The following is a 16,785-nucleotide window of genomic DNA, read 5'->3' on the forward strand; positions in this document are numbered from 1 at the left end:
GTACCAGACTAGTTGCTAAATTGGATTTAACTTTCAATAGTGCCACAGTAAAGGTAAATTTAAGCACGCTTCAATTTGCAAAGCTACCTTTTTTTTAAAAACCTATGGCAAGATATTTTTCCATAGGCATTTATTTACTGGTGAAAAGCACTGAGTAATTACCAACGTGCTGGGACGCTGGTGCCAGGATACATGACAAAAACCACGTCAGAAGGTCAGGCTTGACAGACTGGGAAAAGCTCACCCAGACGGAGCAGCGGTGCGTGCATCCCTGCCTGCCCAGAGCAGCCTGGCTCTGCTCGCTGCAGGAAAAGCACCTGGGGCAGGGGGACAGCCAGGAGTGCTGCTGCTGCCCTGCAGTGCTGCCTGCTGCATGGCTGCTGCCAGGAGTGCTGCCTGCTGCCAGGAGTGCTGCCTGCTGCACGGCTGCAGCCGGGGCAATGCTGCCTGCTGCCCTGCAGTGCTGCCTGCTGCACGGCTGCAGCCGGGGCAATGCTGCCTGCTGCCCTGCAGTGCTGCCTGCTGCACGGCTGCAGCCAGGGCAATGCTGCCTCCTGCACAGCTGCAGCTCGGGCTCTCCACAAAAATGCGGCAGATTCCAAAAATCCTGACACAGTGGAGTCGTCTTCTTTAAAACAAGTGGATTTTACTGACTGAATTTTCATTCAGTCATTAGAAAGGATGGTTATATTTCCAGTGATTCAAGCACAGATCCCCAAAGTGAAACAATTTTCCTTACAGCCTAGGAGCAACAGATTCTGCTCATCTGGTCCATCTTCCACAAAACAGCAACAGACTGAACTGTACATTGACACAGCAGTAGCCAGGATTAGTACCTCAAATGCCACCTTAACAGTAAATACATCTGGGTTTAAATAGATTAGAAAATTCACATCAGCCTTTCCACCAGTCCCTATTTAGGAACGTGCACAGCAATGATAACACAACTATGGCCAGGTTCCTGTCCATACCCTACAACTCATCAGGGGACTGAACCCTCCTGACCAGGCCTGATGATGGCACAGGACAAGCACTGTCTGTCAGCAGCACTGACTGACACAGCCCTGCACAGCGCAGGCACAGAACACGGAGCAGTCCCACAGCCAGGAAAGGCTCTGCCCTGCTGCTGGGCTCCCTCTGCTCCGTGCTGGCTGACACAGGAGCCCCTGAGCCCAGCACAGGGCACCTGCCCAGCAGCACCCAGCACTGCTCTCCTTGAAGCCACCCCGATGCTCCTGCCAGGGAGGGCTCCCTCTGGAATCAGATCTGCACCGGTGCCTCCGCGGGCAGAACGATCGGGTTTCTCTGCAAACTTCACTGGTGAGCACGTAACGTTGCCGTGTCCCTCAGCAGTGTCAGCTGCTTAGCCTGTGCTACCAACTAAAAATGCAAGGCTTCCTGGATACTCTGCAGACTCACAGCAGCTGGTAAATAATTTCTAAAAGTCCATCAATCTAGAAAATACTTATTCAGTCATTAAGAACTTTGATGGTTCATCTCTGCCTGTTTTCTTAGAAATCAGGTGGAAAAAATCCTCCTTCTGCCCTGCCTGAAACGAGAAAGTTTCATTTCCTACCACGCAGCCTGTCCCAAAGACATGCCCAGGCTCTTCCTGGACCGGTCTGTTCCCAGCACCGCAGGTGTGTGAGTGCAGCTCTCCCTGTGTGACAGCTGCCTCGTCTCTACCCACCCAAACCTGGATGCAGGCTCAGGAATTTTCACAGTTAAAGAGAACGTGCTTGCCGGAACATTGTGTTGCAAGAAAAATAAAACAACTCACAAATTAACTTCACATGGTATCAGTTTGGGCTATCTAAACAGCAATAGGAAAGGCATTAATACTCCCCCTTTATACCCAAAAAAGAAAATTAAGCCAAATATGAAAATCCCATATTGTCTTTAAGACCATAATTTTTTGCACTTTAACTTCAGAACTGTAGAAGATTAGAAGACGCCACCACAGGATAGAGAACAAACAAGATACCAAATTCACCTCCAGATTTTGCATTTTTCCCTTTTACTTTCGAGCTTAAACAAACTCCGTTCCCTATTCCATTGGTCTACTTCTCTCAAATCATAATATTGGCCTGTGGATCTATTATTTCATAGCAGTCAGAGGCCCTTTTAAGACAAATGACAACACATTTCCTCCAGCTGAACCCTGTCCAGCAAATTAGAGAAAGGATAAGAAACCAAGGAAGTTTTTCAATGCATTAGAGAACTAAATATTATGAAACATGAATTAAATGTAGTATAGAAGTAGTCTGTAAAAAGTACAAAGACCTACTCATTTCCATAATAAAGCCACTAGGAATTACACTTTAAAATCCAAAAGCTGGGCTCTGCCAAGATTTTACATCAGTGTGGAAATTGGTTTAAATGAAACTCCCAAGAGAATAAAAAATACATTTCGAAGTTGAATTGCTGTAAATCATCCGCCTGTTCTTTTACAACACACCTTAAATCTCTGTCCAGAAGCCCACAACATAATCACACCCCCCAATATTTTTCGCATGTGTACTTCCCTCCCTCTTTTAAGAAAATTGTTTATTTAATTTCATGGTTCTAAAAGGCTTATAAGGGATAGGCTGAAAAACTGTTATCAGAATATGTACAATTTTAAAGGACTGCTAAAATATCCATGTAGTTTGCACTTAAAAAAAAAATGCACTTCCTTTTGTTACAGATACAAGTATCTGAATCAACCCAATTACATTTTCTTGCCAAATACATTCAGCATGGCTAATGATTAATGAATACAGTGCTTTTCTTTTTATTCACACAGGCTTCTCTCCAAGAAGAAAAGGAAGCCGCGTAATTGAAAATTACCGTCCTTAAACACTATGCTGCTACTGGTGTGCATTACCTAGTGCCTTGCAAAGTGGAAAAAAAAGGCAACAGTCTCGAACTGAAGCAAGACTCGATAGCCTTTTTCCAAGTAACTAAATTATTAAAGAGAAATTTTGCCTAAAATTCATCTTAAACAGCACACATTTAGTATTTTAGTGGGGGCATTAAGTTCGTATGTTTTTAGATTATTGTGAAAAAATACTGTATGAAAGTAAGATGGTTATTCAAATTAATTTTTTCCTATATTTCAAAAATCCCCAAACCTATGATTTTAAAAACACTGCAATGCAAAGCTCTACTGTGGATTTAATTTTATTAAAAAACAGGGCAGACTACAAACGTACCTCTAAACTTTTGGTATCTCATCAAAAACTTCGTTTGACTGTCCTCAGTCTGCCACTGACCCTCAACAAGGACTCGAGTCCGCAAGAAGAGAAAACTCCAGGTTAAGAAAAAAGAAGTCACTAAGTAACTCGGCTTTTTCCTTTTATTCCAAAGCTTTTGAAAGATGAGCAGCTGCCTGAAGACGGCATTTTGGCCCCGTGAGCCGCCCAGAGGATGCCGCACGTCCTTTGCTCTTGGCTAGAGTCAGGTTTTGGGGAGCCCGAGCGCAGCCGGCGCGGGCCCCGAGCGGCTCAGCCGCAGCCCCGCCAGCCCAGCGCCGGCCGGCCCGCGCCCCTGCGCTCTAAGCGGAGCGCCGCTCCCGCCGCCACCGAGCCGGGAACGAGCCGGGAACGAGCCGCCCGCGGCGCCGAGAGCCGCCCCGAGCCGCCCGGGCCCCGCACGGCCAGCGCCGGCCGGCAACGAGCGGCGCCGGACCCCGAGCGGCGGCGCGGGCAGCGCGGAGGCCGCGGAGCGCCGCGACTCCGGCGGGCGCCGCTCGCTGCCCGGGCCGGGTTCCGAGCCTACCTTTCATCGCGGCGAGCACAACGCACATCATTTGTCAGCGGCGAACGGCGGGGAGCGGAGCGGAGCGCGGCGGGCGGGAGGCGGGGAGGGGAGGCGGGACGGGCCCTCGGCGTGAAGCGCCGCCGCCGCCTCAGCAGCAGCCGCCGCCTGCCAGCGGAGAGCCGCGCCGCGCCGCCATCCCCCGGCCCATATGAGGCTCCATGTGACCCGCTGACACCGCGCCAGCCCCGGCCCCCCGCCTTGTTTACACCGCTCGCCCCGTCCCCTCCCCTGCCGCCGCCGCCGAGGGGCGGTCACGGGGCGCGCCCGGCGCTCAGCACCGCCCCCGCCGCCCCGGGGCTGCTCCGCTCCGCCCGGCCCCGCTCGGCTCGGCACGGCTCGGCACGGCAGGTGCTGCCCGGCACGGCCCGGCCCCGCACGGCAGGTGCTGCCCGGCTCGGCCCGGCTCGGCAGGTATTGGCCCGGTCCCCGGCGGCAGAAGCGCTCCCGCAGCGCCTCAGAGCAGCTCCCGCCCCTCGGGTGCCGCAGCTCCAGCCCGCGTTGGTTCCCCGCAGCCCCCCGATGTTGTTTTAAGTAAAGAATAACCGCGTTGCCGCTACATCTTGGCACAACGCTCCGCAGTTAATAGTCGCTGACTCGATCAAGCAGAGCAGCATTTACATTTTAAATCTGTCTGGTGATGGGTTCATGCTTTCTTAGGATTTACTTGGAACGTCTGAAGCATGATACCACTGCTGGAGTTTTCATCTATTCTATAGCATCAGATGTCACTGTACTGTCAGTTTGTGAGATGAAGTTTTACATTCATGGATGTACACACAGCCACACTACAGGAGGGATAGCACATGACTGAGCACACACACAGACACAAAAATAATCCAACCTATTAAAAAAACCACACTTTGCTGAAAATTGCATTAACAAAACCAGTCTTTTTTTTCCAATTTCTGTATTAGCCAGTGGAATAAACTCTCATGAAATACAAAACCACACAAAAATTAAAATTAATGCATTACAAGCTGTTTAAGAGGGGGCAGGACATACTATACTACTTAATCTAATTGAATCAGAAGTACAAGTATTTAAAAAAAATAAGGGAAAATAGTTACAAACAAAAGCCAGAGGAACCATCTTAATATTTGAAATGAAGCCTATATTTAGAAAGCCTTTATGAGATGAGGACACTGAAACAATCTAGTATTAAATGGCCCTTAATTGCTAATTCTTACCTATTTCTTTAATGAGTTCTTAATACAGTATGATATTATTTAAATGTGATTTGATCCAAGTGTACTTACCATTTATCAGTCTAGTCATTCAAGCCCCATTAATGCAAAATACTGTTTTAAATTTTCCTTCTTTCAAAAAACATTAAAACACTAAAAATTCCAAGAGCTAATCTGCTGCAGTAGTGTAAATTTAGCAGGTATCCTTGTCATAAAATTTTTCATCTATATTTGCTCTCCTTACATTAAGCCATTCCTACCAATAGCACTTGTACAGTGAGATACTGCTCAGAAAATGTACAGTGGCAGAGCTGGTCCCAGACGGGTTTGTGCTCGAGGAGTTTTACCTGCAGCACAAGCTGTAAAGTTGCAATGTAGTGAGCAGAAAGCTTGCAGGGCATTCTGGACTGAATCAAATCCCACCAACAGTGCTGCTCAGAGCTCCTCAGGGCCTGCAGGACGCTGCTTCTACACACGGGCCAACTGTGGGATTTAGATGCAGCCAGAAAGCTTGGAGCATGCACAAGAGAGAATGATGTCTTAATGCATTGTAATGTGGAGTTAGATCTTTGTAAACATTTTGCTCTGACACAGCAAGTAATGTCAGACCAATGGCCTGAAAAATGTCACAGTCCATTAGCACTAGTTGTCTTGTCAGACATTTAACCTTAAGGTACACAGCATTACATTATTACTGATCTGGATTTGTTTCCAGTCCAGCTGAAATGCAACTGGTAATCTGGAATGACATCTGATGTGCTAAATGGCTTCAATAATAAGCAGACAACACAGATTTGCCTTCTTACAAAGGCTACTTCATAAAATCACAGAAGATTTGTCTTCAGACATTTTAAGTGAGAAGAGCGTACCTAAAATAGTTTATTATTTGTTATCAATATCCCATCTAAAGCAATCTGCTGACTTTGGAATATGTAAACACATCCATTTGCACTTGGGTTTTCTGTCTCACATTGACCTCATCATGAAAACTCCATCCCAAATCCATTTCCTTCCCCATTTACCACACGACTGCAATAGTGACAGTCTCTCTGGAGTTCAGACACGGTATCAGTGACAACACAATGTGCCAGTCAAACAACACTGAGCTGAGTATTACAGTACACTTGACAGGCAATTGCTCTCACTGTTTGTGCAGCAGGGTTGCATTTGACTGATAGGAATGCTTCCCAGCTTCCAGAAGCTTGTCTATCCTGCCTGCTCCTTCAGCTTTTGATAGATACCCATGAAACACTGCAAGCCTGCAAACACTTCACAGGAGTGAGAAACTACACTTCAGGGTACACTCAATTCTTGCCTTGATTTCTGCATTCAAAGACCCCCTGAACGTGTCAGATGTATTTATTAATGGTTCAGAGTGAGCAGTGGCCTGCAGACCAACCCTGACCACAGCACGTGCTCACCCTTTGAGCCACTGTGGCACAGCCTAAGCACACCCAAACATGCAAGAGCTACAAACCTCACATTGCTGCATGGGAACAGACTGGGGAACCTTATCAAGTATTGTTCTGTGTTGTGCTGACATAAAAGGTGTTCAGTCAGCCTAACCACAAGCCTCTGCAGCAATCTGAGGGAAACAACTGTTTCTAGAAATCTTTTCAACCCTGCTGCAAAACAGAGAAGTGTTAAATTGCCAACAGAGAAAGGGGAAACACCTATGACAGCTATTAGCACTGGTAATGCAAGAGACTGTGTTAATTGAGTATTCTAAGCACAGGACACAAAACACTGAGAAGCTTCCTCCACCTCTTTTTAAACCTACTGAGCAAAGTAATAAATTCAGCTTCTAAGATGAACCAACTACTTCTAACTATTTGTTCAAGGACATCCCTGAACTGAAGTAGTTTAAATGCAACTAATTAAACAAAGATGTTTATGTTGTTCTGACTTGAAATGTCAGTGGGGAGCATTTCTGCAGACTGTTGGGTCAAGTTTTGCATTCTTGCCTAAGCTGCATGGTTAGGCTTAATTTAGGAATAATTTTGAGACCTCCTTATCACTAAAATTTAAGATTTAAATAATAAATATGGGGCACAACCACCACCCTTCTTGCCTACCTAGCATAGAGGAAAAAAGCATTCTTAAAAAAGAAAATGTGTCATGTAATCACCCCCTGTCTGAAGAAGGTTTAGCCACACAGGCTTGTTATGAAGCTGAAGCTGTCAAACCACTCTGAGGTACAACATTTCCCCACTGTTCCATCACTGCCACAAACACAACTGCATGCAAAAACCTTTGCAGGGCAAGGGCTGCATGCTGCATTCTCCCATGGAGATGAAAACCTACTTACTGGGAAGGAAATGTGATAACAGAGCACTTCAATAAATCATCCAGAGCCTCCACATTTTCAGCTTTAGCAAACACAGCTTCTTCTCCTCTTTTAAAATGACCTATAGCTAGTTTTACATATATGTTTTCACTTATAAAATGGGCTTGGACTGGCAGTATAAATCCACATAATTCTGCATATTTTAAATGTTTTTCTGAAGTCTTCATAGGCTTGCAATGAAATAAGTTCTTTAAAATGTTTAGGAAATCCTATATTGATTAAAGTAGGCGGCAGTAACATCAGGACTTCAAACATCTATAGAAAATGTTGAAAATTTCTTTTCAACATTTAAAGAGCTCCTCTGAGGAGTTAAACTCTGCCCAGAGATGGTGACAACAGCTGCTGGTAAATGGGAAGAAGCAGGTGATACTGAAAGCAAAGCCTTTCTCCAACTGCAGCCCAATCACATGTCCTACTGTCAGGGGAAGCATTCAGCTCCCAGCTCATGTTAGTGTGGCAGGTCTAGATGTGACCAGAGTTTAAAACCAAGCATCACAACACTCTGCTTTTGCCCTTTTGGCTTCTTACTCAACAACAGCCATACATATGTGAAACCATGGAGGTGCAGTGATCACAACATCCTTGTTCACCAAATACACCCAAAACCAAGTGTAGGGAAACTAAACTGCAGCTCTAGATAATCTTTAAAAACACAGTTCACAATTCTGTCCACCCTGTTGGCAATCAATTTTTAAGTGGCTTCCAACTGATCCATGCAACACCCCCAAAAAGAAAATGATTGCTCCCTAACACATACCCCCCTCTAGATTTAGTGGGATTTTAGTGTTCATTTATTTCTAGCCCTCCAAGTAGCACACTGTTGAAGATGAACATAACTGAGGTTGTCCTCATTAAGTTGCCTCTTTTTCATCTGTTTAAAAGTGCTACTATGCTGACCCTGCAATGATTCCATTTTGCTTCAGACACAATCCCTGCCTCAGTTCCTGCTGAGGAGGTGTGCTTCTGTGCCTCGTGGGCCTACAGCTATATGTCTTAATCAAGCCATTTTAGAGACTACCCCACAACTCCCAATTAAGTCCTTTGCTATCCCCAACTGTTGAACTGCTTGCTGTGCTTTGCCAAACAGCTGCTGCAGTTCTGCACCTGGTGAAATGAAGTATGAGTTGACAAAATGTTTTGGGGCTCATCTGGATGAAAGGTAAGTCCAAAGTCATTATTATCAGCTAGGCATGCTGTTAGTAGCAAAAGATTTTAAAGATCTAGTCAACTGAATTTTCACTTTTGACAAGCTTCCTCTCACCTTGCAAGGCTATCACATTTGCTGCTTTTCAGAATCTAAGGTATCAGCAGTACGTTTAGAAATAAAGTGATTAGAAAGATGAGATTATCACCAATTCATCATCTGCCACCAATTGCAAGTGGGGGCATGTAAGAATACAAAATTATCAAGAAATAGATCAAACTGGAGTTGGTAGCCTCCTCTTTTGTACACCTAAAAGGGCATTATGAAGTGACTGGTATTGGATTACTGCTCATGCTGCCACTGCAGAGTCCCTGTTTGATCTCAGAAAGATTCTCATTCACAGTTTTGAAAGATCAAATCTTCCTGCAACATCCTGACATTAATGATGCCAAAAAGCAGGAATTGTTTGAAAGCTGTTAGAGCTCTCTTCTTCATGCATAATCTTACCAGGGTATTTGGCCCGAGTTGCTTGCCAAAACTGCAGCCTTGTATTGTTCTGTACATCCCTTTAGGTGGGGAAAAGTCAATAGACAGTGTATAAACCAACTGCTGATTGGCAGCAGCACAAAGAACAGCAAGATACTAATTATCCTCAAAGAAGTAATTACTAGACCCTTGTTTAAGGATCCTTGCCATATAGTAATTTTTCAGAATAGACAGGCTCTCCAAAGAACCACCTTTTCCTGTAAATCAACCAAGAGAGAATTGTGCTGGTCGTGGTGGAACATCTTCAGTGTGGTTTAGAATCTTCCCAAATCCTTTTGTTCCTCATCACCTTGGTGTAGGCTTCTGTAGCACAGAGCCAGAGTGGGCAAAGCTGCTCAGTTGAGCATCTTAGCATCGTAAGCCTAACCATTTTTAACTTGTAATTTAACTCATCATTTAATTCCAGACGAGAGCAGATGCCTGGATGCAGAGATGCTGTCAGCTGGACAGGTGCTGAGGCCTTCTGGAGGCCTGCTGAGAGCAGACAGAACCTCTAAGTGCTTTGGTCCCTTTCTGAAAAATACCTTGACAGTATTAGCAAAGTTCTCACTTCCCTAAAAAGGCTTTGGACTCTAGAAATTTTGTTCAATTTTTGGGGTAATAACTGGGTTTCACAAGTTGTTAGGTCCATTTCCCAAACAATTGTGCATACAGCCATTCACAGAAGGATTGCAATGCCCACAGGGATGCCCCAGACCAGCCTGGAGCATTTGCTACCTCCTGTAAATTTATGGCTGACCTGACTACTGGCCTTAGATCATTAGCTGGTTATATACCCCATGGATAGGCAACAGGTTTTTTCCCCTTTTTTTAATCCCTGGGCTTCCCTTTCTGCCCTCTTTTGTATCATCAGGGCTAGCCAAAGCAGGAGAAATGGCAGTAGTGAGCAGAGCATGAGATGAAGTGAGACAGGTTTCCTGCTCAGAATCTTCCTCACAAGTGTGTCTGACCAGATGTAGCACCAAGAAGGAACCCTGGAGTTTCCTGGCCTTTTTCTGATGAATAGTTCAACAATCAAGATGATTTGAGCATATCCCAGTGGATCCTCTGCCACTCCATGTGCCATGGGCATTCACAGCACTTCAGCCTCTTGCTGCTTATGGCAGTGCTCTCATCTGGTGAACAAATTGAATGCTTCAGCTATTCTTCAGAATGACCAGAGAAATGTTAATCTACAGCCAGCCAGAGTTGTGCTTGCTGCCCATAAACTCTGGCAATGCTGTGTAAGTCAAGTTGCCAGAGAACAATGGAAGCAGGCTCACATATGGGATGAGGATGTTCCACAGGAGGAATTTGTGTTGCACCCGCTCCCAGACTTAGCAGAAGTAACCCGAGAGCAGCTGTCAATATGCCAACACTTCAACTGCTCCATGTCATGCCCAGGGACAGCCAAACCTCCCTCCTGAGCTTTATGAGACCAGCAAGCACATTTTGCCCATATTCAGCAGTGTCATTAAGAACGGGAGCTTTAGTGGGACAGATAAGCTGGGTTGGGCACTCAGAGAGCTAATATGGAAATTATTTTTCTTTGATGGGAAGTAGAAGCATCTGCCCAGTCAAGCAAACCAAGCAATGATTCTGCATTATGAAATACTCTTTTTTATAACTATTGATGTTTCAGTTGGTAGTGCCACATGTCAATAGTGGGTTTACTGCTTCCATTTAAAGTGCAGCTTTCAGGACAGGATTCATCTAAGTTGACATTGTCTGATCAGCAGCATATTTCCTGCTCCTGCGAGCATATACATTATTTATACAGCTTTGCACTATAGATATTGTACATTTTCTATGTCTCAATGCAAAACACAAGCTTAGAAGCCAACGTGCTTTCTAGGACAACTAAAATTCCATGTTGGGACTCTCTCCAGAATTAAATCTTCGTTATATGGGTTTCTAAGCTTTGCTGACACCCTCTTTTCCAGCACAGTGCTTAACAGAATGGGGTAAATGCTGTGCTTTAGCATTTTCTCCAGTTCCTCCTCAGATTAACACTGAGCTCCAGAACAGAAACACTGCAAAGTCCAACATATTCTCTGCTCATGTATTAGTAGATCATTGCTAATTCCTCTCATTTCTCACTTCTTCAAACTTTAGAGCCACTTCAGCAGCTTTCACTCCTGATTTCTTTCTCCACACCACCATTACCTTCTTGAAATTATCAAAGAAAATTCATTACTTCTGATTCCATTAGTAGAAAATAAATGGCAGCTGATTATGGCTTTTAAGGCTTCAACTTTAAAGAAAACACAAACTTTAATGATCTATTTTCAAAAGTCAATACATCTTCAACTACTGCACTTCAAACAAACAAAACACTGCATACCTACTTAGAGTGGTAAATAAACGATGACACAGTTCCTGGGCATGAAATCCATACAGATAATTCCTTTGCATAATTCTGATTATTAGACATGATAACGTGACACTGTTGAAGGATACGAGACTTTAATAGAAGCAAAATAATAAGATGATTCACTTACAAAGGAAGGTAATTATTTGAGAGCACTGTTTTGCTAATAATCACCAAGTTCAGAGAACACCTGCACAGAACCAGCTTTCACTTTGGAAAGGGGAGTGCAGTATTCTAAGCTGATAAATTTGATTACAAAGCAGAGCACATAGAGCAGAACACCTATGGAGAATCATCTATTGCTTCATCTAAAATTGGGTTTTATAATCTACATTTGTATTAATTTAACTCATGACAGTATTTTTTTATCCTATTTAGAAAGCAAAACAGGGGAAGGATTTAGAAACCATCCCATTTTCTGTTTTAGTAATTTGATCTGAGCTACCAGCACTTGCTTGATAAGAATAATTTTTAACTCATAATTTAAACCTTATTACCATACACCCATCTTACAGAAAAGGAAGTGCCAAGCATTTTTCACATGGGCACATCATTCCTGATTATTTCAATTCCATTTTAAAGGATCTTTGACAGGGCTACTGAAAGGCTTGTCAAAGAAAGGGAAACATTATGATATTCTTTCCCCATATCCCTTTCCAGAGCATGAAATATGAGGGACATTTCTAGTAGAATCAAGGCTAATTTAAGAGCTGTTAATCTTGACTTTAAGGCTGCTGTAGCTGGGGAGGTACCTCTAGCAAGGGCAGCTGTTCTTCAGCACACTTCTCTGGTCAGGTTCTAGGACATGCACCCCTGTTCCCAAAACACAGACTTCACCCCAAAGCCCATGTGTTGCAAGCATGTACTCTACAAGCTACAATTAGCAGAGACACTTGAATTTCAGTACTGGATTGTTTGGGTTCTTAGGTGTCCAATAATTCAACAGTGCTTTTAATTATTCCATCCATTTTTAGCTAAAGGACAAAACATTTGGGTTTTTTAAAACTGACTTCTGAAAGTCATTAGAAAAGTCTTTACTGACTTTTTTGGGGTCTGTTTCTACAAACCAGTGCTTTTGCTATTTTAAGAGTCATTTATCTGCTCTGAAGCATCTTTCACTTTGGAAAGGGGAGTGCAGTATTCTAAGCTGATAAATTTGATCACAAAGCAGAGCACATAGAGCAGAACTACTGAAATTGATCTGCATTTTCAGTTCAAGTCCTTCATCAGAGCTCCTATACTTGACATTTGTTCAACCAGCTGCTCCAAGTACACAATCCACAGTGAGCTGCAGGTAAGGCACAGGTAAGGTGCTGCACCCACCTGAGCTGTCCTGCCAAAGCCCACGGGGCCATCTCACCCTTCTGGGGTGAACAGCCTGCACCCAGCATGGCACAGCACTGTTCTTCTGCAGCCTGCACACAAAGGAACCTGCTGCTCTGAAATAACAGCTGAGGTAAAACTGAAATGTGTATGAGCCAGGGTATGAAAGAGTGAAAAATTAAATACCTGCCCAAATAAATGAAAAACTAAAGAACAAAACTACTCACAGAAGTAGGAAGAAAATCAATTTTCAAGAAAGTAAAAGACAAAAAAGGGTGTACCAGAGCAAGGGATGTTAATTTTCTGGTATTCCCCAGGATTCCAGCAGGCAGAAGCACCTCTGCAGCTGGCTGATCAGTGCCAGGCTGCCCAGTGCTGAGGGCAGGGCAGGGCAGGGCAGGGCTGGCAGGAGCCTCTGAGCAGGGGCTAGAGGGCTGCAATGTGCTCAGGGAATGCATGGCACTGTTCTGTAACAAATTAGACATGAACGGAAGCTGGATCACTTCTAACACAAGAACACTTCAAAAGGAGGTGAAAAAGAACTGAAGTTCAGAGATATTGATGAGATCTGTACCAAAATGCAGAGGGAGGAAGCTTCTGAAGCACTGCTGAAAATAGTTAATATGATACAAAATGAACAGAAATTGATATCAGGAGGAGAAGTACCAATAAGAAATAGATAAGGTGAGGCAAACCACCTCAATGTGAAAAATTGAGAGAATTTATGCTATTGTTACTCAGAAATCATCTTCATTTTTCTTCACAACCTTCTGCTTAATAAATTTGAAAAATCACTGAGAAGAGGCATATGGTAAAAATCAAAGGATATTCTGATAGAAGCAATTACTTAGGGATTACATTTTCCTGTAGCATGTTTTTGAACAACATGAAACACCAGACAAGTCCTTCTGAGCCTCAGTTTGGAAGGAATGAGAAAATACAGTATTCCCTGTGACAGCTTCTTGACTCTCCTCAGGATCTGTGCTGCATCTGCTGCATTCCCACTCAGTTTGGAAGGGAAATAGGGACAAGTGGCAAATGGAAGCTGGAGCGAACACAACCTGAAAGCTCTGACTGCAAGGGCACTGCAAGGGCCCAGGAACGCTCAGCAATGCCCAGCACACAAGAGACACGAGCAGCAAGGGCAGGCAGCTGCCCTCATGGCTGGGAATGTGTGGGTGCCTGTGGTGGGTCTGCCAACATCCCACAGAATGCTGTAACCCAACAGCAAGGCTCACCAACCCCTGCTGGCTGGGCCACTCCAGCCACTGAAAGTGACTGGGTTTGATTCTGGAACTGGGAATTTGTTCTCCAACACAAGGAAGGAAAAATGGGGGTAATGCTGGATCCTCAGTAGCTTTGCTTGGAGGGCTTGGAGTCCCCTCTGAAAAGGAGAGAAATGAAACAATGCCCTGTCCCTGGAGACCCCTAAGGATCTCTGAGGCGAATGTTAGGAGAAGGGAAGAGTAACTGAGGACTCAGTGCCTAATTTTCCACAGCCCTTTGCTCAGGAGGCAGGATCAGGTGGCACCAGCCTCTAAGGGAGCCCATGGACCCTCCCACCCACAGGAGGCTTTCAGATGTGCATGGCACAGGGAAAATACACCATTCCAAAGCTCTGGACATTTTACTTCTTTCTCCCAATCTTATCTTTTTTGCTCCATCTGTATAAATGTTGGTCATGCCATACAGCATTTAAAGCTGCACAAAAGCATTTATTCCATGTTGGACTTTTCCATGCAGGGCTGGTACTCTGCAAGGAGCAATATTTGCAGTTTCATAAGGGGAAATAAGTGCATCATTTTCACCTTCACAGACTTTAGCCCTTCCTCTTTAGCTGTCTAGTGATCCCAAACTGAAAACATGCCAAGGCATTGCAATGTAAATGCTTCATTGGTTTTGTCAACCAAATAAGAAAACAAATGTATTCAGGCAATCATTATGTTTAAATTAAGCTTGCAAAACATTTAACAGTACTAAGAAGGGAAAAAAAAAACCTACTGACTTTTTATATTATGAAATTGAAAGGAAAAAATTTTAAAGCCTACTTAAGATAAAAAAAAACCACAAACAAAACAAAAACCCAAACAAACAAATAGGAAGACTGTTTCCCTGACATAAGAACTAATTCTCACATTTGCCCCCAAAAATGCATGCAGGATCCGTGGTCTGTATGAAAGAGTTGGGGTTCACATGGGGATTACAGCCAGCATGGTAATCAGAGACAGTCCTGCCCTTTTCCTAAGTGAAAAAGGTGCTGTCTTTGTCAGGAGAAAATCAGAATATGTTTCATCCTGCTATACCAAAACCTATCATTTTAGAGGTGCATCACCAATGCTTTGTGAGCACTTATGATCACACAACCATATAATTACATATTGTCACAGATATTTCTCCTCTTTAAAGGCTCAGATACTTGTTTTCGCTACTTGCACTGCTGATTCAAGTTATTTCCCACCCAGCCATTTAGCTGCTTAGCACATTTGTTCTCTCATGAAAATAAAAGGAAGCACCAGCTTGGCTTTAGTTGGTCCTACCAATACTCTGGTAGTTTCTTGGTAATTTCTTTCTATGTGCCATGATACTGAGCAGGATACAATCACCCAAAATAATGAAATAATCTTCTGCCACATTTTGTATGCTTGTTGCTGGAGATGTGAGATTACTGGTGTGATCCAAAATGCAGCAAGACATAAAAATAAACTTAAAAGACACTGGTAGCATGAGTAGCAGAATGCCTGCTTCTCACTCTTCTAAGTCAGGTGAAAAGTCTCACTAGAAGTGGGCCTAATTATTCTCCCAGCTGATGAAGATAAAGTAACCAACAGGAAGGACTGGCAAAGGCAGCACTGTGAGAACTGCTGGAGTACAGGGGGTTTACAAGAGTGAGGATCAGGATACAGCAACACTGCAGTACCTTGGTGCTCACAGGGCTGTTACAAAAACCCAAACCAAACACAACTAGGTCACATCTGAAAGCAGTATTTTGCCTTTTTAAAGGCTTTTTATTAGTTTACTTCTGGGTTATATTTTTCCCTTATCACTAGGACAAATCAATATTAGCATGAATATTGTGACTGCTTTCTGGCAATGCTGAGTTTCTGGTTTCCCCACTGGCATTGGCAGTGCTGCAGGATGGGATCCCACACTGAGTGCACAGCTCTCCACGTGCATGTGAGCTCCAGCTGGGCCTTGCAGGGAAGTGATGCTCGAAAGGCACAGGCAGAAATGAGGGGCAGGACTGCCACCAACTCCCTGATTTCATCAGGGCTCTCACTGAGTTGCTGCATCTGAACAGGAATTGCTGGGAGGATCAGGGGAGCTCTCCACATCTCTGCTCTCAGTGTCAGGGTTTGTGTTCAGGCTCAGCAGGGCTCCCTGAACAGCTGTGGTGCACCATCCTCCCCTCTCTAATTCCCATAACAAACCTGGTGGTGTCTTGGCAAAACACAATTAAAACAGGCAACACAGAATACAAAAGCTTCCCATCACACCACTCTAGGAAATTTGGAAAGCAATAATTTTTGGAACAGTAAATACCAACCAGTCCTTTCTCCTGGTTTCTGCATGGCTAAATGTGGATCCCCATTTGCTGTCTCAGCATATTTTGTTCAAATGTAAGTATGATAAAATAGTTTGAGGACTAAGACTTAAGCTCAGAAACTTAGCAATGGAGCATATAATGTGTTTCATGAGGTGTCAGATGGCCTGTAATGGAACATTTGGAGTAGAATTCAAACAGATCTGAGGTTATAAGAGTTATTCAACAGTGAGTTAATGAGAGCACTCCTTTATAAAATGAAGAACTGCAGAGTACTTTTATTGAACCATACATTTTTTGAAAGCATTTACTATGGAAACCAAGTTCTGTGAAAAGATCCAGAATACGTGGGAAACCACAGGTATGGCATCTGAACCAGCTTTCTGACCAGAGAAAAAAGCATTTGAAAGCCTGGTGGTAGGGGGTGATTGGATAGGAAGATAAAAAATCTCTGTTTAACAAAAGCAATGTTGAAGCTTGCAGTTTTTAGTGATAAAGAGCAAGCTGTTGCACTCCTCCTGTATATGCATTTCCCTGGCTTGAGAATAT

General features: G+C 43.9%; 1 protein-coding gene across 2 annotated transcripts in view; it reads right to left on the bottom strand.

The window, feature by feature from the left end:
- RORA (RAR related orphan receptor A) overlaps positions 1-16,785 on the bottom strand; it is a 358,823-nt gene that overhangs the window by 59,246 nt on the left and 282,792 nt on the right. The window contains exon 1 of one of the 2 annotated variants that reach the window (XM_058033481.1): positions 3,760-3,786. The exons of the other annotated variant lie outside the window; for it this stretch is intronic. Within the exon in view, the coding sequence (XP_057889464.1) occupies positions 3,760-3,766 (7 nt within the window). The 5' untranslated portion in view covers positions 3,767-3,786. Of the gene's footprint in view, positions 1-3,759; positions 3,787-16,785 lie in introns of those variants that run through there. 2 annotated transcript variants of the gene reach the window in all.

This window comes from Melospiza georgiana, chromosome 13 (assembly GCF_028018845.1).
Source record: "Melospiza georgiana isolate bMelGeo1 chromosome 13, bMelGeo1.pri, whole genome shotgun sequence".
Taxonomy (NCBI): domain Eukaryota; kingdom Metazoa; phylum Chordata; class Aves; order Passeriformes; family Passerellidae; genus Melospiza; species Melospiza georgiana.